The sequence below is a fragment of the Vipera ursinii genome (genome assembly GCF_947247035.1).
Source record: "Vipera ursinii genome assembly, chromosome: 3".
NCBI classification, from domain to species: Eukaryota; Metazoa; Chordata; class Lepidosauria; order Squamata; family Viperidae; genus Vipera; species Vipera ursinii.
The window spans coordinates 69,441,446-69,467,279 of record NC_139516.1 but is presented as its reverse complement, the minus strand read 5'-3'; the positions used below and the strand labels follow the sequence as shown (position 1 = coordinate 69,467,279).

The following is a 25,834-nucleotide window of genomic DNA, read 5'->3' as shown; positions in this document are numbered from 1 at the left end:
ACTTATTGGTACTCTGAAAGCAGTTTCACCCTAATGAACTTTTTGATTAAAGAGATTTGTTTTAGAAAATTTTATGAAATATATCTAACGTACATTTTCATCAAGAGACGTATACAATTATTTGAAGGAAGGTCAACTGTAGATATGTAGAATAAATTGTTACAAATTGTACTGGTCACCTGAATTATGCAAGCATAACTTCAAGCCAATTTAAGGTATCTACCATTTTCTTTAGTAGAAAACGGCTTTGAATAGTTTTGTTCCTCTCATGTCTTATTGTAATGAGATTAATGAACAGGAGATAAAAAGATTTATTTCAATAGTGAGTACTGGCACCTCCTATCAAAAGTCAGAGTAATCTAGCGACAAATGATTAGGAGCATGACTAGGTAGTTTAGGGTTATTTTCATCTCATCTCAGTGCTTATGTGCTAGTCAGTATTTCTCAGTCTTCTGTGAAGATAAAATATAAGAAATACAATAAATGCATATATGAAAATAAAAATATATAATGAAAAATAAGTACATGTAGCCTTCATGACTTTGATTAAGAATGTATGGTCCAGATTCAAGGAGGTTAGGCGTAGATAAAATGGTATCTGATTGTCCACTGAACTCTGTACAAAGTATTTACCTAGACATGTTTCTCTTGTCCTGGCAAATCTCTTTTAAACTGGAGGATTACCTGAAGTAATTCTTAGAACTCATTTTCCTGCTTGCTGCAGTGTGAAGACATTTCTACAACTAGCCTTTTGTCGAGGACATGGAAGACATGTCTTTTTCACTCCAGACCTACTCTGAAAGAAAGCTTCCACCTTTCTTCCTTTGCTTCAAAAGTGATTGGCTTTTGTTTTGTTTTTAAAGTTTCTGCCAGCAGAAGCTATGCTAAAGTCTCAGTCAGTTGTAAACCCTGAAAAACTTTGCTCCTATTGGCCACATAAGCCTACGGTAGACTGCTAATTTTCAGAACCATCTGCTTTTTGGCATGGGAAAAGCAGAGCCAAAAAGGCGTTCCCTCTTTGCAACCAGCTGGTGGCAAGTTTATGCATAAGGAAACAGCACCTCTAAATACACCTGCCTGTTGTGATTCAGGGTCAGCCTGTGGGTTCGGCAGTTGGGTCGGACGACTCAGAGGAGGAGGGGGGTGTTGAAGAGCTTGCTGAGGGGGTTGGAGAGCTTGCTGATGAGAGCCCTCAGCCAGGCCCCTCCCACCTGGTCACGACGCAGACCCAGCTGTGTGAGCCTGACAGCGTGGATGAAGATGACCCACAGCTGGCCCTGTTCAAGGACGCCCGACGCAGGAGGCAGTCAATCAGGAGTAAACAGAGGAAGGCAATGGGGCACCTCGGAAGGAGGCAGAGAGAAGCCACGCCCTGAACTGTATAAAAGGGGAATGCGTGGGAGGGCTGGTTTGCTGAAGGCAACCGCTTGAATAGCTCCTGTTTCATGGTTTGTGTCTTGTTCTGTTTGCTTTTGTATCCATAAATTTGGCAGGCTTAGTTCCAGCCTCTTGCCTTCTTGTAAAAGGGGTTGTCCCTGCCTTTTCTGCAGGGCCGGTAGCAGGCTGGTACAGAACACTGCCCACCTCCTCAGGCATTTGGTGCTTCCCTTGCCATCAGTTCTCCAATTCACCGAGGGATCATGCCATAGGATTGGAGAAATGATACAGAAAATCCATTTGCTTCCTCTTAGTTATAAAAAGTAGCGGGGATAATGGGACTGGGGAAAAGGTCTCTTTTCTCCCTGGCTTCTTTTGCCAAGTGAGGGGAGAAAAGCAATAGAAAATAGGTTTTTATTATTTATTTTTTTAGTGCCAGAACTCTGATCCCACAGTGTTTAGCCACTGGCTCCAAAGAGAGCATTTCTCTCAGACTTCTGCCTTCTACTTCTGGGGTTGGACAGAACCTTTGTTCTGCTTCAGTGTTGAGGCTTAGTACAGGTTGACCTCGTAGTTATTTTTTCTTTAAACTGGTAGGGTTTTCTGCACAACAGCATTATAAGAGCCAAATTACTGTGGAAGAGCCAAATTACTGTCACATTAACTAAGGATCAAAAGGGCCCCAAAGACATCTTGCCACACTAATGAAGAGATATAATTTAAAGATATTTAGGTCAGATTGTCATTCCGATGGGTGCAAATTATTTCAGTTTAATTCTTTCTATCTGGGACATTTTAATGAACAAAAGAGTAACTATTATCCCACTAAAGGGCTTTGCTTTTACTGATTAACTACTGCCATGTTAGAAATGGAAAATCTTTATCAGTCAGGTTACCATTAAACAGGAGAGCAATAAGTATCTTCTGCACTAAATACTGCCGCTAAGTTCATTTTTCCTGCTCTCGAAATTGTATTCTATGGCATGAATATACAAAGCACAAAAGATTAGAATCTGCATAACCATAGAATAAAAGAGATTCATAGAAGAAATCTGTTCCAACATTTGTGCTGCTGTGTGTACTATTTGATGATTTTAAACATCCTTTTAAATATTTTTCTGAAGTGACATCTTTATATGCCTCTTATTCTAAAAATATAGAGAGATTCAATACAAGAAAATAATGAGGCAAATGTTCTGTGTCTATCACCATTAAATAGGCAAATAAGTAGAGAAAATATTCAAATGAATTCTCTATTTTTAAGTAAAATATCCTTGTTAACATTTCCTGATGGTGAGGCTAAATACTTCATCCATCAACATGTAAGGGACATGTTGTGTGAATTGCACAACATTTGCCACGCTATTAATCCAAGGGAACTCTGAATTGCATTCCTTGTGCTGTAGGATGTTGTTTTTCCCCAAATAGTTTGGAGGAAAGAAGAATTCAAGCCACCACAGACTACTAAATTCTCTCCTTGGGGAGTAATTTATGTGATTATATTATTTACATACACAAAAGTCCCATCCCTAACATAGGCAGACATTTATACTGGGAGAGCTTCAGTAGTATCCAGATGACTCCATCTACAATTTCCAACTATTTTTTCCAATACTCTTTCCTTTATTCAAACACTGCCTTATTCACTGCTATGTTAAAATTGGACTTCCTTGCTATACAGAAAGAAATATACCTGTGCTGCAGAAAGTCTAGTTCCCTGCACCAAGCAAGAATGTATTACACTGGAAACTCATAGGAGGGAGGGAGGGAGGGAGGGAGGGAGGGAGGGAGGGAGGGAGGAGAGAGAGAGAGAGAGAGAGAGAGAGAGAGAGAGAGAGAGAGAGAGAGAGAGAGAAGGTATGACAGCAAGATAGCTTCACAAACAGACCTGTATTCTATCAGTGTAGTTATCTAGCAGGAGGACTCCAGAACTTGTAACTTTTTTAGTTTCTACCATCGTCTTTAAATCTGCCAGAAGCGACATGTGCTTGGACATATCTGTTGCCAAGACCTACATGAAAGGAGAAAGATTTTTTATTTTTATTTTTTAGGGAGCAAAACATCATTTTCTGTTTTAACAGAGAGAATGTTATGCAGAATCACATTCTTACCATGTCTATCACCATTTTCCTGAGAGTTTGACGTTGTTTCTTGGTCAGATTGTGGAAGATGTCACAATGCTCTTCTTGTAGGAGTTTAAAACCAACAGCAAGATGGTGGTTTTCCAAGACGGACTCATCATTGTACATTAAAGCAAGTTCAGAATCTAAATGAGAGAGCAGTTATGTATTTAAAAGGACTCCATTAAGTACCATACATGATTTTATATCTATGCAATGGCTTTTGTAGCTAAGGTATCCTTCATTATGCTTGAAATAATTTATTTTTAAAAGAGAATATAAATAAAATTACTGAAAGAATTAAAAGAATTCTTTAAAATTCTTAAAGGATTGTAAAAATAATTCAATGGGTAGCTGAAATAAATGGCCTCAGATTCTAGAATTTATTAATTAAAAGTAATTTCTCACTACAAAAGTTAATTATTACATGTTTTATAAGATTTGACTACACACACACACACATACATTATACTAATGTAATTGTGTAAAATATCCTTGCAAATAATTAATATTCTTTTCATGTAGCATTCCAACTAATAGGATGCATCTTTTAAATTTTATTTCATTAACATTACTTTTTAAAACATTTGAAAGATCAGATCAAAGATCTATGCAATATAAAATATGGGTTCAAACTACACCCAGCATAAAGATAAGATTTATTATTTATTTATTTATTTATTTATTTATTCGGTTTATATACCACCCTACTCCCAAAGGACTCAGGGCGGTTTACAAGGCAAAATTTAAAAACAATACAATATAAAATTAAAATTAAATTAAATTAAATTAAATTAAATTAAGTCTAGCCGCAAAAAATTAAAATCACAATTTAAAAACATTAAACCCCTCAGTCCAGACCAGATAGCTCAAATTGCCAGGTTTTTAGGTCCCAGCGAAATGAACGAAGGTCGGGGGCAGTCCGGAGTTCCGTTGGCAGTTGATTCCATAGGGCAGGCGCGCCCACAGAGAATGCCCTCCCCCTGGGGATCGTCCGTCGGCAATCCTTGACTGGCGGTACCCTGAGGAGGCCCTCCCTGTGGGAGCGCACAGGACGATGGGAAATTGACGCTGGCAGCAGGTGCTCCCTTAGATAATCCGGGTCCATGCCATTTAGGGCTTTAGAGGTCATCACCAGCACCTTGAATCTCACCCGGAGGGCAACTGGAAGCCAATGCAGCTCGCGGAGAAGAGGTGTTACATGGGAGTATCGGGAGACTCCCATCACAACTCGCGCGGCTGCATTCTGCACCAGCTGAAGCCTCCGAGTGGTCCTCAGGGGCAGCCCCATGTAGAGAGCATTGCAGTAGTCTAGCCAGGAGGTCACGAGCACATGGGTGACTGTGCATAGGGCATCTTGGTTCAGATAGGGCTGTAACTGGCACACCAGGCGAACCTGGGCAAAAGCCCCCCTGGCCATGGCTGATGATCTTCCAAACTGAGCTGTGAATCCAGGAGGACGCCCAAGTTGCGGGCCCTATCAACGGGGGGGGGGTAACACCTCACCCTCCCATAGTTAACAATGGAAAAGATTGGTTAGTCTGAGATGCCGGTATGCACAGCCACTCAGTCTTGGTAGGATTGAGACAAAGCCTGTTTCTTCCCATCCAAACCCGGACCACCTCCAGGCAACGGGACATCACGTCGAGGGCCTCACTGGGTTGGTTCGGGGTGGAAAGAAAAAGCTGGGTATCATCAGCATACTGATGATACCCCACCCCGAAACCACGAATGAGCTCACCCAGCGGCTTCATATAGATGTTGAACAAGAGGGGAGAGAGGACCGACCCCTGAGGAACTCCACAAACGAGAGGCCTCGGGGTGGACCTCTGCCCTCCCGTCAACACCGACTGCAAGCGGCCCAGGAGGCAGGAGGAGAACCACTGTAAAACAGTGCCCCCCACTCCCAACCCCCTGAGACGTCGCAGTAGGATACCATGGTCGATGGTATCAAAAGCCGCTGAGAGGTCTAATAGGACTAGGACAGAGGAACAACCCCTGTCCTGAGCCCGGCACAGATCATTCACCAGAGCAACCAATGCCGTCTCCGTGCTGTACCCGGTCCTGAAGCCCGATTGGTATGGGTCCAGATAATCAGTTTCCACCAGGAACAGAGGGAGCTGAAGTGCCACCACGCTCTCAACCACCTTCGCAAGAAAGCAAAGGTTGGAGACCGGATGATAGTTGTTCAAAATAGCCGGGTCCAGGGCAGGCTTCTTGAGAAGGGGCCTCACCACCGCCTCCTTCAAGGCGGCAGGGAAGGTACCCTCCCTTAAAGAAGCAGTTATTACTGCCTGGAACCAGCCTCGTGTCTCCTCCTGGGCTGCATATACCAGCCAGGAGGGGCAAGGGGCCAATAAACACGTGGCGGAACTCAGTCTTCTCATGATCCTGTCCACCTCATCTGGGGTCACAGGATCGAATTCACTCCAGGTAACATTCTCTAGACCGCTCGATTCCTCCCTGTCAGTCTCTGCCCAGTCAGAATCCAAACCAGCTCAAATCTGAGCGATTTTGTCCATCAGATGATAGCTAAACTCCTTGGCCCGCCCCTGCAAAGGCTCCTCCCTCACCTCCTGATTAAGGAGGGAGCAAGTCACCCTAAACAGGGCGGCCGGGCGATTATGTGCAGACGCGATGAGGGCAGCGAAGTAATTAGACTTCGCTGTCCTCATGGCCGCGAGGTAAGACCTTGTAAAGGTTCTTAACCACAATCGGTCAGACTTAGACCGGCTGGATCTCCAACAGCTCTCTAGACCTCGTCTCCGACGCTTCATCTCCCGGAGCTCCACAGAAAACCATGGAGCCCAACGGGATCTGCGCTGGGTCAGGGGTCGCAAGGGTACAACACGGTCGAGCTCCTCGGTGGCAGTCCTTTCCTAGGCATCCACCAAGGTGTCAGCCGGGCTGTGAGCAAGGGGGATAGGTATAGACCCAAGCGCCGTCTGGAACTGTTCCGGATCCATTAGGCGCCTGGGGCGGAACCACCTGGTCGGTTCCGCAGCCCAGCAGCGATGAGTGGCATAGCGGAAGACCAACCGCAGAAGGTGATGATCGGACCATGACAGGGGGACAATAGTTGGCGAGCCCCCTCCTAGATCATCAAACCACTGCCCAGATAAGAAAACTAGGTCAACAGTGTGTCCTCCCCCATGAGTCGGACCCTGAATTACTTGGGTCAGGTCCATGGCTGTCATGGAGGCCATGAACTCCCGGGCCAACTCAGACGACCCTCCCAGAGAAGGCAGGTTAAAGTTGCCCAGAACTATAAGTCTGGGAAACTCAACCGTCAACCCTGAGAGGGCGTCAAGAAGCTCGGGCAGGGCCGTTGCTACACAGCTGGGCGCCAGGTATGTTAGCAGCAAGCCCAACTGAGCCCCAGGGCCACACCTCAGGAGGAGGGATTCACTCCTGCCTATCTGTACAATAGTGGTCTCCCGCAGACATAAGGTCTCCCGTATAACTACCGCCACCCCACCGCCCCTGCCCTGAGCCTGTGGCCGATGTAACACACAGAAACCTGGAGGGCAAAGCTCAGTCAGAGGGACACCTCCCTCTAAGCCCAACCAGGTTTCTGTAATGCATGCCAGATCCGCGTGTTCCTCCGAGGGGAGCCTTGTTCACAATGGATCTGGCATTAAAGTACACCAGCCTGAGCTCAGGGGCCTGATCCCTCTCACCCCCGGATAAATGGGTACCAACTGAAGGGTCAGAGCACGTCACCGCTTGAAGACAGCGGGGGCACGATCCTAGGTGTTGATATGGCCCTCCGTGTAACTGCCTGCTGCCGTTCCCAATCGTCGTGGGGATTTGAAACCCCACCCCAATGCCAGGGAAACCAGGAGACCCCAACCCCATCTCGCTGGGAACCATTTCAGGCCCGGACTGACAACCGGTTGGTGGGGTACACCCCAATTCCCTCCCAACCCTACCATTCCCCCCTCCCTAACCCTTTAAAACAGCCGGCTAGAAAACATATTAGGGGCCTCTTAATATATCTCCAAGATATGATAAAATAAGATAATCTTTATTGTCATTTTTTACTGTGGGCACAACGGCACACATCAAAAATGAAATTTAGTTGCCCGCTCTCAAAGTGAAACATATACATGACACACACCTAAAACATACATTACAGAACATATGTATAGACCCACACCCCTACATATACATAACAATATCTATATAAACAAAATCTCAAAATCAACCTTCCCTTATTGCTAGTTTTCCAGTAACCAGTATTCAAAAGCCTTTGGTTTGAACTTTTAAACTTGGTTCATTAATCTATTAGGATGCTCTCAACTCACTTCAGATAAACTCCCAGTGTATCAGTTTAGCATTATTTTACTGATTATGTACTTGGCTAGTTATGCTTGTTTCTGTGTACTTTTAGTAAGTAGCACGGAAATTGGGAACCTTTGTAATGTGCAGATGTGGCCTCCATTGATAAGTCAACTCTGATATTCTCAACTTCACTTCTTAATTATTCTAGATTTTGACTATTCTTAATAAGAGAGTTGATGAGAATTATACCCATTGTATGCATATGTGTGTACTCATTAAATGAACATAGAACTCACTTGTATTAATAAGGAACTGATTGGAGACACCAGGGTGATCTACATCATGAATTGCTGCTGCAAAAATTGCTGCCAAAATTTCTAAATCAGTGAATACAGCCTAGAAATAGAGAAGATCAACACATAGACTTCAATGATAAATACAGCTCATCAAGTATCTGTTAACTTATTAACAACCTCCATAGGAAAAAATGTGCAATTAAATCTGTACATAAAGAACTGAAATCTTTTTTTAAAAAAGGATTAGCTACTGCCAATTCATTTTGACTATGTATCTGTGTTTTGATTTGGGTTTGGGGGGGAGGGGGATGCAGTATTTCCAATACATCCCTGGTAAAACATTAAAAAGTAAAAATATAAGGTTTGCATCTCATGTTAAAGCAATTTCTAAAAACATCAAAAAATGCAGAATATTGCATAGGTTATTAATATGATCTCAAAAATGTAAACTCACATTTATATTCTTAGCAATAAATTTTAAATAAATATCTGAACTATACAATACAACTTAATTAGTGCAAATCTAGCTTTTATATTAATGAGATAACATAAAGACATATTAATGAGTATAAGAATCCATACATTTGGGAAGGAGGTGATTGCTGAGAATAAACAAAAAAACATTAAATGGGATACAACAGAAGACTGGAGAAATGGATGTCTACTCGTTACATGTTTTGTAATCTAAAATATTATGGGATGGGGTATACTGTTTGCTTCAAGCAATCCATGGATTTACATCAAGATGGAAGATTACAATTTGAAATTCTATAATCTCATCAAATTTCTTTATGTAACAGGTTAGAAATCAGTTAATTGATACAATTGCCTTGTGTGAAGGAACTTGCAGAAACAGTTGTGCTATATCAGAGGTATCAAAGCAAATGAATGATGCAGGAAATTTTTACTTATTTTTACATTCAGACTATTAATTAAAGCATGTGCTATGACAAATTACCCAGTACGAGCAAATTATTTTGGAAGTATTGTTTTGTCAGGGGTGGGGGAAACAACTCACATCCAAAGCTGGTGTGGACAGAAGAACATGAGTAGACTGGGCTACATCAGCTGCATGGAGACTATTATGGTAAGCTACGTCTGTGTGGTAGTGGTCTTCCAAAGTCATCATGTAAGCTATAAAGGTGTCTGATGAGATTTTGAACGTCTTCAGTAGATCTCTTTCCTATTCAGAATAATAGAAATTACAAGTAGTCAAGAGTATGATAAAAACCCAAAGCCTTCATTACTGAGAAAAGATGAAGTTAGTACTCTTTTATATATATATATGGCAATTGGAAGATGAAAATAATAATAACATCACAATTACTAACCTGAAAAATTGCATACATAATGCAAGTGAGAGGTCTACTGTGTGAGTATCTTGCAACATTAAATATATTCAATCCCCATTTATTCAGATCTTCTAGCTCCTAAAGAAAAAAAATAATGAATGTATAATGCGGTCACAAGGCGAATGCGGCCATATGTAAATTATAATTGCATTTATACAGAGATATCAAATCACTTTTTCCTTAACACCTAAGGATATGAATTTTAACTACAGTTACAATTACAGTAGTTACCCCAAAAATATAGTATATGAAAGAATAAATAATTTGTTATATCAACTAGTTTCTGAAAGTGTGACATTCCCTATCTCCCATTTTCCTTATCCCTCCCATTGAAACTGTTTAAGTGGGAGTTGATCTATACCACTTTCAGGGCTGGGAGAGTTCAGAAATTAATTGTAAGTTTTCCAGATAATTCTATCAATATTTTTTTCTCTTACCAATAGTTTCTAACACTTTAGGATTAGAACTTTCTTCTTAAGAACGTATTTGTCCTGAGCCACTTGCCTTGTTATTTTCCAAAGCTGTATCTAAACCTTTGAGTATTTTTCCCCCCCTCATAGCATAGCAGAAAACTGCCAAGATCATTTGGGGGGGAGGAGTGAGGGGAACAGATTAAACTATTCCCTTTAGCTAAGTTAATTTCAAGTTTTATTTTCAGTACAGTAATTAGCAACAAATTTCATGGAAGAAGTTACTATTACCATTTTTGCAAAGCAGTCTCCTCAAAACAGATGGAAACATAAAAAGTATTTGTGGAGTATGACTAATATGTCTTGTTTACATATGTATTTGTATTCTTCATTTAAAAAATACAAATATTATGAACCACACTGACCTTAGCTAAATGATCTTCCTTTTCTGTTTTCACACCGAATCTTGAAATACTAGTGTTATTCAAGCTTGAACTGTGCATTAACTTTTTTACACCACTGATCTGTGTCATAACCTGTTGTTTCTTCTTTTTCTCTCTATCCTTCTGTGTAGGAGAAGGAATCTCCACATCATTCTGCTTATCTGTATTAAAAAAGGATAAAAATTAATTTATAATATTTATTAAGCACATTGGGTTAGATCCGAATAGACTATTTTGTGCCTGACAAGCTTTTGAAAATGGGCAGCTATAGAATTTCAGAATTGTTTTCAAAATTGTCAGACACAGAATGAAGAATGCATTTATTCCTTTGTTATTTTTAAATTAGATTTATATCCTGCTTTTTATTCAGAAGCTTAGCATAACACTGACCGTTCCCTTCACCTATTTTGCCCAATAATAATATGTGAGGTAAGATTGGCTGAGAGGCCATGACTAGCCCAAAATGATCCATGATTATCTGCTCTAAGCTAGAGTAAAATATCTTGAGAAAAAATTATTTCTTGAGTGCAAAATTATTGCAGAATCCTGGAAAGCATTAATGGTTGCTAGGTAACAATTTTCTTCAGTGTTTCTCTATTTGTAAATATTAATAATAATGCTAATAATATTGTTAATACCGGTACTGTAAGCCACACAGTCATGGAAGTGAAATAGGCAGCTGTATAAATTTAACAAATTAATTAAATATTTGCCTGCACATATAATTAATTCTGCATGTTACTGCCCAAGCTTATGGACACATGGTTATGGTATGCACACCTGTAACATTGAAATTGAACAACCTTCCCCTAGTTTTGTATTCTTCAGAGAGGAAGACTTCAATTCCCAGCATTCCTTAGCCTCCATGGCCAGAGCTGAGAATTCTGGAAGTCAGAGAGCTGAATTACTCTCAGCTGAAGAGCATGCAGATGAGGAAAGGTTATCAAAGAACTTGTCCCACCACATTTTGCCCTGTTAATTTTATAGCTTCCTAGATAACTTCCCGTTTCCTCAATCTCCTCTGAAAAGAAATCCTTTCACTACCACAGAGATTGTTTCCTTAAAGATACTGAAATGTTGAGGTTGGCTTTGAGTGACCGTTTGCTCAAAGGTTTTTTTTACAAGGAAACAGATCCAATGTTAACTAACATACCTAGGAAAGTATTCGAAATATATTCAGAGACTTGATTCCCTGATCGGCTCATTTCTGAAAGATGTGTCAGCTCCCGGTTTAACATTCTCTTGAACTGTTGGTAATTAGAACATAAAAACTCAGGTTAAAGATAGTCTGTTTATCTTACAGGTGGATACACAATGCATCAACATCCATATTAATTAGAACATATACCACACAACTAAACAAGACAGTCAGAAATACATTACACATTACAGAAATATATAACATTACAAATACACACAAATGAAAAATATTTTCTAGTTGTCATGCAATCATCCATTATTACATAATAAGTGTATGGTTTAAAAAAAGTCTTTTTTTAAAAAAATGGTAATTACACTTTTACATAATTCTGGAAAACTATTTAGATTTTAGAGCAGGTTTTGATTTCATGCTTTTAGGAGTCCTTTAAAGATGTCTGATGTCTGTCATTTTTCTACTTAGAAAGGCAATTTCAACTTGCAGATATTTCCTGACAGGAACATTAATACAATATCATGTGTATAGCTTATATACATTGCTATTCAACATAAAACAGTGCTGTCAGTTTGCATGCCATCTTATTAATATTTTAGAGTTATCTGATTTTAATCCAGTATGAGTTTATTATTGATCAGTGATAAACCTGTTTTTCTGTTTATGATATATAGTAACACAAAGTATGCTTAATCTGATGTATATGGAACAACTTGATTATTTCTTTTTTATTATTTAAACCCACCTTGACATGTTCCCAAGATACAAATAGTTTGCCTCAGACATTTTTGGAAGATTTTGCACAGCAAAACAAGAAATTTCCTATGCGGAATCTGCAGATCAGAAGGAGGAATTTCTCAATAACAAGAACAGCCTGGAGCCTTTGTCAGTGAAAGTCTAAAATTCCAGCAATCCTAGGTACTTGTGGCTACACATTAGCAAGTATTGCTTTCCAGACTAGGATGAAAACTAGGCTGGAAAGCAATGCTTGCTATTGTGTAGTCATGAGTACCCATGATTGCTGGAATTTTAGACTTTCACCAACAAAAGCTCCAGGCTATTCTTGCTATTGCTGGTGTTGAAAATTGCACACACGTGTGCGCACACATGGACACATACAAACGATATGACTTGCTGCATGAAGGAACCAGAAGATCTCATTCAAAATGTTTGCAGCTAGTTATCTTAAAGCACTTTAATGTTTGGCAGGCTGAAGAGGTATCCCCTTCCAGAAAGAACTGTGCAGTTGAAGTGAGAGAGAGAGAAAAAATAGGAATAGTAATTGCTTTTCACAGATATTGCTGTCTTTAGCAACAGACTCATCTTTTCCAAAGATAAAAGGGAGGAATCCCTGTGTATATGTAAACAACACAAAAGGAAGCAAACAATGAGTGCTCCTCTCACTATTAGGGCTTTTATGATTGCATTATACAGTCTGTCCACAGTGTAGGTTTTCTACCTTATTATTACTGTACTTCATTCATATTTACTTAAGTTTTTTGAAATCACAGAGAATGCACCTCAATATATTAGCAATGTTCAAATGAGCAATACCTAACCATGCTCATTCCTGCAACATGTTGTTCATGCAGCTTGAAATCAGAGATTTTCATATCTTGCTGACATCCGTTCCCTGAGAAGTAAGCCTCCCAACCTTCAGTAAGACATTTCTTCCCTTACGTCTGTTAAAGACAGCAGTCTAAACAATGCAACTTGAGATTCCTGACTTTTTACAAAGTGTGGGGTGGGTAATTTCGTGTTTCATATACGTGCCAAGTGTCAAGCAGAACCAGCTCCTTTGAAGCCAGATGCGGTTACTACTAAATGGAAAATAATCCAAGATGAAACAATGATTGCCAGTGAAAACATACGCAAATTACTCCTCTTTCCCTTTCCATCTTCAGCATCAGGAAATTCCTAAGAATACAAGTGAGTGGATAAATGCTACTTTTCCTAATTAGCAGCCAGAGTTGTTTTATAAGGTGAAGATTTCCTCTCCCCCAGGCCTGTCCCTTTTCCTTGTTAAGGGCTCCTATTCATCTGGTCAAGAGAACGCCATGGCAACAGGACCACGTGACAGGCCGTCTCTTTTACTGGAAGGCTTCCCTTTAGATCACCGTCTTGCAGCGATGACGGTTCTGCCGAAGGAACCCTGCAAGCTATGGAAACCAATTAGGAGCTAATTTCAGAGTCTTAAAGAGCCCTGCCAAAAAACAGGGATCATCCCAGCATAAACTTTCTTATGGTTAAAGAGAGAGAGAGAGAGAGAGAGAGAGAGAGAGAGAGAGAGAGAGAGAGAGAGAGAGAGAGAGAGAGAGAGAGAGAGAGAGAGAGAGAGGGAGAGAGAGAGAGAGAGAGAGAGAAGGGCTAATTAGCAGATCCGAAGTATAAAAGCTGCTTTCAGAAAATCATTTCTCCCTCCTTACTGGAAAGACAATTAAGCTCTCAATAATAAACACGGCACCCTAATTTAGGTCACAACAAAATAGGAGCTCTGAACAGGTTAATAGGTTTGCGTTAATCTCAGAAAAGAGTGATATTAACTTATCTGTGTCCTGAATGTGTGTATGTCCCCTTATTCAGCTGCTACCTTAATTGCTTTTAGGCTAGCCTTTTAGCCATGGCCACAGATCAGCCCCATTTCTTGCATCATTGCCTTTCTCAACAGCATGCCTTTCCCCTTTCAGAAATCAATGGAATGAATACCTCAGGGAGATCAAGTGATAGGGCAGCAGCAGCGTGATAGCAACTGTACGCCTGCTGCCTCTGTGGAACAAGCCTGGCCTCCTCCCTGCTTATTTTTATATTATCCATCCCTCTGCCATGAAATTCCAACTTTCAATAAGAACAAAGTTATCATAAACGAAGGGCTGAAAGGATTCTAACCATTTTGTAAAAGTTGTGCTCAATTTCCTGCAGCTTTTATAGTCTGGAATGAGAATGGCTCTTTGAAGCAGGGACTTTTGGCGAGCCCAAGATCTTTGTTGCCTTTCTCATTCTAAGGCTCTCCTGTTATCCAATCCATGACAGAGAGAAGGCAGAGCAGATTATAAAAAAAAATACAGCAAATATTCTTCCTCTTTTTAAAATTAGTGTTTACCGTCAAAAATTAAAAACAAGATGCAGATGTTTTAGCCACCGTTAAGGTAGTTGTTGATGTGCAAAACAACCAGCACCTTGTCTTCACAACCAATAAGACCAACAAGTACATGCCGATATCTATGTATTGTTGTCAAGAGTTATATGAATAGCATGCAAACTGTACCCAAATTGTCTATTATAAAGTGAGAATATCCCATTCCAATTTGCTAACTGTTGATTTCTAAAATTTGAAAAGGTACTTAGGATGCTTGAGTTTCTTTAAAATTCATTCTGGTATGAGAGAGTTCATATATATCTAAAATTGAACCTGACCAAAAAAAACCCTACACTGTAAATAAGTATGATCACTCATTATCAAATTATTTGAAAGTTTGCTTCTTCCTAAACATTAGAAACAAGATTCCAATGAATCATAACACATAAAAGTTGGTGATGCTTTATCATAGTCACAGAACTAAATAGAGGCCTGTCAAATTTAATATTGCTTTTAGTTTTTATGGAGCTTCTATAAACAACTGGTCAAAAACCAGGATGTATTTTGATCTCAGAAATATCCATCAGAGACTGCAAATTCAAGTGACTGTAGCCATCTGATCGGAACAAACTCTTCAGCACCCTCCATCTAATGCTTATCTCATTTTATTCTGGCATATAAAGATAATATTATATTGTAGACTAATTACATACTCTTCAATAGCTGTAAAATTGAAACAATACATATTTCAATACCAAAACTGCCTTGCTAATAGTTGTTGTTGATACATTGCTAATGATGTAACATTTTGGGAGTTGGGAGGCCTTAAAATTCAGTGAATGAATAAATAATCCTAGAACATGCACATGCCTATCTATGATTTGTCCGAAAAAAGCAAGATGTCAGGATATGATTTAGAAGAACATCCAATGTTTAGTACCCTTGGGTTATTATTCCTATTAACTCTGCTATGTTCCATGCTTTCTGATAAAACATCTCTCTGAAGCAGCGAACCAGGCTGCCATGGCTACCTTATGCTAATAGTGTACTACGTTAATAATGTTTCTGTTTTTATTTATGTCTTAAATATTGAATATGGAATGCTTTGAATTTTAAGTACACCTGTAACCAACATTTGAAATGCTAAAGGCCAGGCACAGTCACTGTATTTATATAACAGCTACGTATAAAACTGTGAGGCTTTGAAATATAAACTGCATTGTGCTTATAAAATATTTCCTCTGGCAAGTTAAATGCTAAATGTACAGTTGCCTACAATGACAGATAAACTGAATAGGAACCTTTGGAATTGCCTGTTTGAATTTCTGCTTCAAAGAAGACACTATAGAAGCAGTCACAAGAACACAGATAACTTTGATCTGCGTCACTCTCCTCTAGCTCATGGAGGTTTAGTGCCGAAAATGTCATAAGATATAGACAGGAAAAGGTGTAAATGATGCTCAATGTGAAGGTCAGAAATCCTAGCCGTGTGGGCACATGGGAGAATAACTTTCAGCTGATGAATCTCATTTAAGACTCACATCAAAGAACTGATAGGACTAGAGTGTAGGCAAATCTTAAAGTATCCCAGAAAATTGGAGCAAAAACGCAGCCTAATATATTTAGTTTCATACTTGTAATCGCCAAATAAAACGCTGAGATATGAATCTGAAAAAGAGACTGAAATGATTAAGAAGAGATTTAGGTTAAAACTTGATAATGGAGAATTGCTTTTATTCATTTTTTGAGAACTTGGTTACCTACCTAAATAATAAAAATTGGCACAAAGTTTTCTATGAAAACAGCATGGATGTTCATTTAATACTCATTGATTTGCTGTAGTCATAATAGTGAGAGTTGAGACTTTGAATTTCTCAAGAGTAGAGATGCGAGTTATATCCACCTCTAACTTTAAAGTCAAGAATTGCAGCCTGAAAAGACTATTGAACAATCTGTGTGGGAGTAATAAGGTCTGGAATTAAACTATAGTGAATATAAGGCTGGGGACTGCACCTTCAGGCTGACAGAGAACATTTTAACTGTTTTAGTGGTTTTAGTATGCAGTAAAGATTCTTATCTTGACACTGAGCCTGACAATAACAGGTTCCTCCAGGGTGTAGCAATTCAAAGGAAAACCAATCCAAATGAAAGAAGCTTATGGTTCTCACTGAATTTGGACAAGACCTTAACTCAGGGGTAGGCAACCTTGGCTCTTTTATGACTCATAGACTTCAATTCCCAGAATTCCTAAGCCAGCTAAGGCTTAACTGAACACATGATTCCACCGTTTTCATCATGTAGGTAAATGTTTTCAGCTTGTGCCACAATATTTGAAGGAACAACTTCCACTATATTCCTGCCCATATTTTAAAGAGAATCTTTGGGGGACCTGCTCTAGCCATTCTCACAGATTCACAGGAGTCTGCTAAGCAGTGGTAGCTGCCTCCTTTTGAAAGGCTGTGTTCCGTAGTGAATGTCTGGCACTGGTTTAGTTATATTTTTGTAAAGCAAGCCAAATGCAGTTTCATTTTATTCTTTCTCGCCTAGTAAAGCATTATTTCTGTAGCAATAGATATTTACCTTCCCTGCTACTGTGTATTCATGTATTTTTTATTTTGTACATTTTATACTATGCTTAATGCCTATTTTTATCGATAATTTAATTTACAAAACTATTTAAACTTTATTTAATGTGAAGTAGTGTGCAAACATTTTAGATAAATAATTTCTGTCTCCAGTGATTTTTATCAGGAAAGGACCATATGTTACTGGCATTATACTGTATAGTCCTGTGGAATTAGAAAAAAAAACAATTGACAGCTACAGGGATAAATACTGGGCTGCAGATTATCCAAAACTCTATTTTTGATTATCAGGTGTTAATCCTGATAAATGCCTAAACACTGAACAATGTCTTTTTGTCACATAAATCCATGAATACTCTGAAGTGTATCCATTTGTAAAATTGGTAATAAAGCAAAGAAAATAAATACTTTGGATTGAGTAGTTTGCGTTGACTCATAAATGCAGCACCATACATTTAAAAGAATATGCAGGTTTGAATGATATTTATTCATTGAAAATCAAATAACATTTTATATTTTTAATCAACAATGCTGCACATATATGATGTATTGCAAGATTACACATCATGTTTCACATCTAATTAGACAATCTAAAATTCTAAAATCTTAAAACAATGGTCGAAGTATACATAAAGCTGCCTAAAAGAGATTCTAGTTGTGTCAGTTTCCTGTTTTACACGTTTTGAAACTACTGTAAAATAACGATGACCTGTTTAAGTTTGTCTGATATTGAGTCATTCAGCAAATTGATCTGCCTATTGTAACAGTGACTGTGATGGGAGCCTTGCTTTGGTTGTTTTAAAAACATTGTGACATTTTTTTACTTTCAAATCTTTGGGTGTTACTATTTTATATTTACACTACTGTATAGCTAGGTAAAGATTCATTTTTCATTTTTGTAGCCTTGTTGATGATTTTGCCTTCTCCAAGCTAATGACTTCAACAAATGATAGACTACAACTTTCATTAAATCAGCCAGCACAGTCAGTAACTTGCTAGGAATGATTAAAGATACAGATTCAGTATGTCAAGGAAGCAGCCACTTGGGGAAAGTAATTTTATAGGAAAGAACTGATGTGCATTTTTATGATTCAGATTGACATTTTGATAATGAGTGAATACTGTAAACTGAAATAAATTATAGATAAACAATTGCATCAGGGTGTTTTTAAAAGATTCCAAGCAATATATAATATATTCTTGCCTGCTATAGGTATTATTTCCTAACACAATGCTAAAATGATACAATGTAAATTAAAACATCAAAAACTTTGCACTTCTATACTTCTGTTGTACACTGCATGTAAGGATGTAAGTGATGGAGTTTATATCGTGCCTATCCCCTCTCTTGCTCATTTTTGCACATATGTGAGAGAAATAATTGGTTCAGATGTAAAAAGTCCACCCAACATGATTCTCCAAATAAAAGGAAGGACATCTCTTCACAATCTTAAACTAGTATCTGTTGTTTGGAAGCATTTCTAGAAATTTATATTCCTTCCCTGGCTCTTATAGAGTGTATATGCCCTGTAATCCAGTTTCCAGATGGTTTGGGGTTCTTTTCAAACAACTTAAACTTGGCTGCATCTATTATGTCTAAACATTCGCATGGGCAAAGATATCTGCCAAACTAATTGAGGAATTTATGAATGAAAGAAAAAGATTCACTATATACTTGGTGTGGTTGATTAGTATGGGGTAAGTACCACTGGGTTTTAAAAATTCAAATAGAAAAATTCTAATGACAACAATTGAAATCATATTTGCCTAATCTCCTGATAAAAAGTATAAAATTACAACTGTTGATTAGTTTCAATGTCCTTTTCTTCCTTTTAAACTCATGTAATTACAATCTAATTATTATTTCATCTAGAATAAATTAATTTACATCTGAAAATATTTCTTGAATCTGTTTTGAACAAAATCCCATTTAAAGTTACGTAAGGCTTCATTTGTGTAAAAATATATCCTAATTTTATTTACTGGGTACATTCCATTAACATTAGCTTTAAAACCTTCAGAGAAAATAAATATTCTTAAAAGATATCATTATTTGTTCAGTGTGCATGGATATCTCACCAGGAGCTACCGTACTTTCCGGCGTATAAGACGACTGGGCGTATAAGACGACCCCCTACATTTCCTGTTAAATTATAGGGTTTGGGCTATATTCGCCATATAAGACTACCCTCTTCCAACGCACACCAAATAAAAATTAAAAAACATCAGATTTGATTTTAATATGGTAATTTTAATTCAAATGCTTATGACATGCAGGTGCTTAGTAGGAAAACTGTCACTTGTAAACATAAAGCTGTTTGTCATCAAACATGTAAACATAAAACAGTGCAAGTGGATTAAACAATAATAATAATAATAATAATAATAATAATAATAATAATAATAATAATAATAATAATAATAGGAAGAAGAAGAAGAAGTTGGAGGGGACCTTGGAGGTCATCTAGTCCAACCCCCTGCTAAGGCAGGAAACCCTATACCATTTCAGACAAATGGCTGTCCAGTCTCTTCTTAAAAACTTCCAGTGTTGGAGCATTCACCACTTCTGGAGGCAGGTTGTTCCACTGGTTAATTGTTCTAACTGTCAGGAAGTTTCTCCTTATTTCTAGGTTGCTTCTCTCCTTGACTAGTTTCCATTAATTGCTTCTTGTCCTGCTTTCAGGTGCTTTGGAGAATAGCTTGGCTCCCTCTGCTTTGTGGCAGCCCCTGAGATATTGGATCACTGCTATCATGTCACCCCTCACCCTTCTCTTCATTAAACTACACATACCCAATTCCAGCAACTGTTCCCTATTTTCCTAATTCACTTTTCCACTTTTCCTAATTCACTCTAAAGCTTTCCCTGCGCAGAGCCTTAAGTAACACCAGCTGCCTGCAATTAGTGCAGGTTCGCATCCCACCAGGCTCAAGGTTGACTCAGCTTTCCATCCTTCCAAGGTAGGTAAAATGAGGACCCAGATTGTTGGGGGCAATAAGCTGACTTTGTAATAATGCTGCTGGGGGTGTGTGTGAAAGCCCTAATAAACAGGCATATACACAGAATGAAGGCTATTGCTAAGCACATTGATTTGTGCTTTAAATTGTAAGCCATCCTGAGTCTTCAGAGAAGGGCAGGATATAAATGGGATTTTTTTTTAAAAAAAGACCAAATTGGAGATCCGCTCCAGGTTTTCCAGCCAGCCCGCCCAGTTCCTGAGTCAAATGTGTCCTTAGAGCTAAGCCACTGCTCTGGCTGCTGCCTTCCCCACCTGCCTTTCAAGTTGGGATATACTACAGCTGCTCTTCAACTTTAGAAGGAAAGACGCCCAGACCCCAGCCTGTAAAAAATCACAGACTGCAGCTTCTTCTCCAATTGGTCCCGCTTTCCCTGCGCAGACTAAATGGGAGATCCGCTCCAGGTTTTCCAGCCAGCCCTGTCCCTAAATTTTCAGCACCAGGTGTATAAGATGACCCCTGACTTTTGAGAAGATTTTCATGGGTTAAAAAGTAGTCTTATACACCGGAAAATACGGTAATCTCAATTTGAAGATTTTCTCTGTTAAGTAAGTCCTAGTGCACCACTGGTTGCAGCGTTTCTTTACAGACAAAAGCCAATATCTCTTTAGACAATACACATTTATTTCAAAATAGTATGTTTCCCTTTTCAGTACAGGTTTGTCAAGCCCTATTCAGTGACTTGCAATTGCATCAAAATAAATTGCAAAACAGAAAATATGTCTTGGATTGGAGGCATTCACATCAGAAGGTTTAAGTAAAGATTTTCCAGTTTTCCGTGAAGAGTCAGTAAGTCCAGGCTCCTCCAGGGAAGCCACTTACAGCAATTGCTATTTCTCACCCCAACCAACTTCATAGAAGGTGGTGTTTATAAGAACAAAAGATAGAGAGACTGACATCTCCTCTGTTCTAAACTCTTGGAAAAAAGATAATATATAAATCTAACAAAGAAAAATACTATTTGTGTAGTTTATAGCATGAGTGGATCTACAGATGAAATAGATAATGTGACGACTGCCCATATGAAAATGAAAATATATGTAATGTACATACGGTAGTCTCTGTTCTGGTGTTTCTATTTTTTGTACTGGTTCATCTTCACATGTAATAAATTAAGAAAATACTATCCTAACAAAGCCAGAACATTCACAAGCAGCTTTAATTACTTAAAAGCTCTTTGTTCTCATTTTTCTTTTCTTTTCCACAGGTATGGAAACTATCTGCAAATCTGTAGTTCACAAGAGCTTCCCATTATACTTATGTTTGAATTACGGTTAATTGCTTCCAAATGAGTTAGGATGAATAAGCCACATTTGGTCCATGGTTTAAATCTAGCTTATGACGTAAGTAGCTTCAAGACCTCTCAGAAAGTAATGGATAGTAATAATATTCTGGTTATTCCTTCTTTTTAGAAAATAAGTAAATACATAGTGTGATTTAATTAGCCAGGATTTCTGGGTGAGAATTGCATGCAGAAATCTAAATATTGTGTTTCTCTTTGAAAACATTACAGTAATTCTTTTATTACTTATGTAAACACAAGACTGGAAGGAAAAGCTCTTATAAGCTTACACGATTAACTATTTATGTTATAGTTATAATTTTGGGCAGAATGCTTGTTTCCTAAATATCAAGATGGTGCAAACAGTTGTGAAATAAAAACAGGACACCCATTTTGTACCAGCTTTTGGATATGTTCCAGTTAAGATGAAGCCTTACTAATTTCAGTGAGAGTTAAAAACTTTTAAAAATTATTTTAATTTCCTTCTCTTAGTCTTATGTCTAATGTTTAGCCATTATCAGCAACATATGTCATTTTGTCACTATGAAAATAATATGGAAGTAGATGTATTTCTGTAGTCTCTTGAACTTATTTAACTTTTTGAAGTTATCATCATAAACTAAATTAAAACAAGATAATGATTTCCAGGAGCTAGAGCAAGATAGAAAGGCACGGTTTTATTAAATTAATTTTAGGCAGTAAGATATTTAAAAGAAAAGGAGCAAAAGTTCTTTCCCTAACCTCCTCCTTTATGGTTAATTCTGGGGTAAAAAAGTATTATATCATGCAAAGAGATTAAGATGGAGTACCAAAATGAATATACTGATGCTTTGTTTCATGCCACTTTAACAAAATAGTATGCAGTTACATGCAACCTACTTTAGTTCTAGACATTTTTCTTCTGCTATTGATTTAGAAGAAAAGTATAATATTTTTAGATAGAATTTACTATATTGTATGGCTGTTTGGGCCAATGTCAAGTGTAATAGCATTAGGAATCCTGTCAGAATAAAACCTTTCTTTTCCATGATAAATTTGCTTCTCTATAAACAAAGAGAAAACTTAGCACTCTTTTAATTTAGCACCTGCTTTTAAATATATGTCTTATTAAAAGAGATACAGGTAGAAAGACCTGTATGAAGATTCATATGATGTGGAAACATTGTAGGAAAATGTATGGGAAAAATTGGCATAGGCTGATGGTATGTTTGAGAAACCTTAGTTCTAATAAATGCTTTATTTGGCTTTATAATCCAGTTTAAACAAAGGATAACAAATAGTACAGTTAGAGAGAAGTTATGCACGAATGCACATCACTGAATTCTGGCTCAAGACCAGAAATATTTTAAAAGCACACATTTCCTTGAGTTTTACCTTCCAATCTAACAAATAATCCTTCCCTCTCCTCTGAAAAATTATTTTGGCAGCAAGGGCCAAAAATGTTTCTTCTGTTGCTAATATTTATCAAATAGTTTTCAGACAATCAGTAAGTGTACATTTTATACAAGGGAAGACAAATAATGGACCATAATAATTAAATCATCTGTTCCCCAAGTAGTTACTTCCCAGCTCACATATTTTGCTCTTTCTGTTGTCCTGAATTGTTCTATTCATATATCATAAAAAACACGTCTCTTCTGAATCAAGCTTGATTCTTGTGTACTTTATGGATAATATCCATTTAGTTTTCTTGACAACAAGAGAGGAGTTTGCTATTGCTGTCTTCTGAGATTTTTTTTTGGGAGGGGGTTGCTTTCCAGTCTGACCCATAGTCCTGAGATTTCCTCTGGGTTTCCCATCTACCATGTTTAAATCTGCTTAGGTTCCTGGCCAGGAAAAATCAACCAGGTGCTCCCACCTATTAAAACCAACCTTAACACAAACACACCCATCATGTGGAAGCATGAAAATATGGTACTTTAAATGCAGACAAACAAAAGTGTAATATTAAACATGTGGTTATCTATTAAAAAATGACACGATGTGACAAAACTCTTTCAACCTATTTGTGAAGAGGAGCAATCACATCTAAACACATTGGGCAAGAATGCAAATGGTTAATCTATTCAACCATATCCATTCCAGAAGCTTCTGCATTCTGACTTTCTTGACTGTGCTGTTCCATGTTTATTGTGCTAATGTACAACACCCTTTGATAGAAGCCCAGAGTTTGGTTGACTAGAAGGACATTTTATGGCACAATTTGATCTTTCTGTATCCTGTTTCAAAGACTTGTTTAGTGGTTGTTCTGTCTTTTAGAAAACAGCTTAGAATAATCAACTAGCAACTTGTAGGCTATGTATACATTTTATCAAGGCAACCATTATTTCACAGAGTGATGGTAGACATCCTCCCTCATCCACATTCTAGGATATTAAAAGTGAACAACTGCAGTGAGTTGTCAAAGTGAAGTTAGGGGAGTTCCATTTTGGTAAGTGACACATGAAAAGAATATTCTGAAAGGTATCCAGTGATAAAAAGGGTAAAGTCTTAAGGATAAGGACAAAACCAGCAAATTGAAGGGGCACCGTTTGATGAGATCTAAGAACTTTATGCATAAAGAATAAAGCCCAGGAATAAAGGTCTTTGGACCTATATATCTATAAGTAAATAACAGTAGTAATGCAAAATTTATGGATTCTATAAAAATGCTGTATTTCTTTAATATACAGTATATATCTATTGAATCCAGCAAATATCAGAATGGGCTACATTAGCAACTAATGAAATATTAGCCATTCTTCTTTCTGACACTTCTTTCGTTTGTTTGTAGTAGCATACAGTCATTTAATCATACCAATAGCAATTGTTAGATTGTATTCAGTACTTTAAATCAGTGTTTTTCTGATTGGTTTGGTAAATTGTGAGAGTTCAAGACTACACATTATAAAGATGCTGAGATTGAGAAACACAACCTCAAAGCAGCCCACATATTTGCACAATTCACCTCTTTGAATAAGAAACAAGATGGTTTCTTATTCCACCTGAAAACTAAGTGATGAGGCTCAGAGGTTATCACATTAAATGTTCCTTGGACTCGATACGAAACAAGTCTTTATACTGTAACATCAAATTTAAAATTAATTAAATTAAATAATTATTTTTGAACAACTTCATACTTGCAAGCATTAAATTTCTCTAGCTCAAGTTCACTTGAGATTTATCATATGTTTGTTATAATTTTTATAAAAATGGGGTTAATTCTGAGACAATTCTTATGACTTATTAGTCTTTCTTCTCTAGAAACATTTCTTTGTTTAGGACACAGTTCCTAAGGACAAATGGCAATCAACAAAAGGGAATCCCAAAGAATTCTATGATTCACAGCTGTTAAAGCCCTCTTTTAAGAAACAAAGAAAATGGAAGTAGCAGGTTTTCTAGTTGACTGCCAGCAGTTAATCCAAGTAAATCTTTTAGAGATGTATGACTGTTTTGTAATGCAGATTAAACAAAGGAAATTACAGTAAACTCAAAAGCAAGAACAGCTTGGCACACCTTAAGCAAAACATCACGTACCAAGTGAGCAAGATTCAGTCCTGGCAGTCCTCGCATCAGGTCCCCCCCCATTTCTCAATATGGACATTGTGCAATGAAGCAAGGGGCAAACAGCCAGGAATTACCTCCAAAGTTTACATTAGAGTACTCATGTTTAGTTTATTTAGCCTCCTAAAACCAAGACGTGAGTGTCCTATGTGTCCAAAAACCCTTTAGAAGGAGTGTAGTGAAAGTTTTGTATACATCAATAGATTTTAGTTTACAGATAAGGAGGACAATGGTCTAGTATGTGACATTGCTAACAAAGGAGAGGAGGTATAATGAGACATTTCAGAAAGTGCCTACGTGATGGAAGGATGCATCTCTCTTGGGGTCATTTGAGTGACTCTAAACATCTCAGCCTCTCTGATTCAGTGAATGCTGCTGCTCCCCTTACATCAGCCATGCCAAATATAAAATTGCTAGACTCAAATGTGGAAAAAGAAGCTTGGTAAATTCTTCAGTCATAAACATAATATTACAATATAATTACCTAGGTAAAAGCAAATTGATATTAAGGCCTTCAACATTTTATAAAAAAACTGTCCAGGAGAACTAAAAATATGCTTCCCTGGCAAATTGAGGTCCTAATTTTATAACAAAAATATTTAACAGGAACATAATATTTTAAATTCACTTATCTCAATTGTATATAAAGTCATTTTGAAACGTGGAATTACAAATCCTTCATATTAGCAGACAGATGAATATGTTGGGAATACTTGATCCATTTTTTGTCTATTTAAGAGGCCATGTTGTATAATATTCACAAAGTCACAAATCACAAACACCAATTATTATTCCTTAATACAGTGATCATATAGATTATAGCTTACTAATTATCTAGAAATATCTATAATCTTATGAGGATGCACTCAATCTCTGTCTGCTTTTAGAGAGACCCCAG

At 37.8% G+C, this 25,834-nt stretch overlaps 1 protein-coding gene across 3 annotated transcripts in view; it reads right to left on the bottom strand.

Annotated features, from left to right (window-relative positions):
• Nucleotides 1-25,834, bottom strand: part of PDE4B (phosphodiesterase 4B) — a gene marked incomplete at its 5' end in the record, with an annotated part of 229,830 nt that overhangs the window by 5,540 nt on the left and 198,456 nt on the right. For all 3 annotated transcript variants that reach the window (XM_083361117.1, XM_083361118.1, XM_083361119.1), the window contains 7 exons: nucleotides 3,266-3,388; nucleotides 3,489-3,643; nucleotides 8,078-8,177; nucleotides 9,096-9,260; nucleotides 9,409-9,507; nucleotides 10,265-10,443; nucleotides 11,436-11,529. In XM_083361117.1, the coding sequence (XP_083217243.1) occupies nucleotides 3,266-3,388; nucleotides 3,489-3,643; nucleotides 8,078-8,177; nucleotides 9,096-9,260; nucleotides 9,409-9,507; nucleotides 10,265-10,443; nucleotides 11,436-11,529 (915 nt within the window). The remainder of the gene's footprint in view (nucleotides 1-3,265; nucleotides 3,389-3,488; nucleotides 3,644-8,077; nucleotides 8,178-9,095; nucleotides 9,261-9,408; nucleotides 9,508-10,264; nucleotides 10,444-11,435; nucleotides 11,530-25,834) is intronic.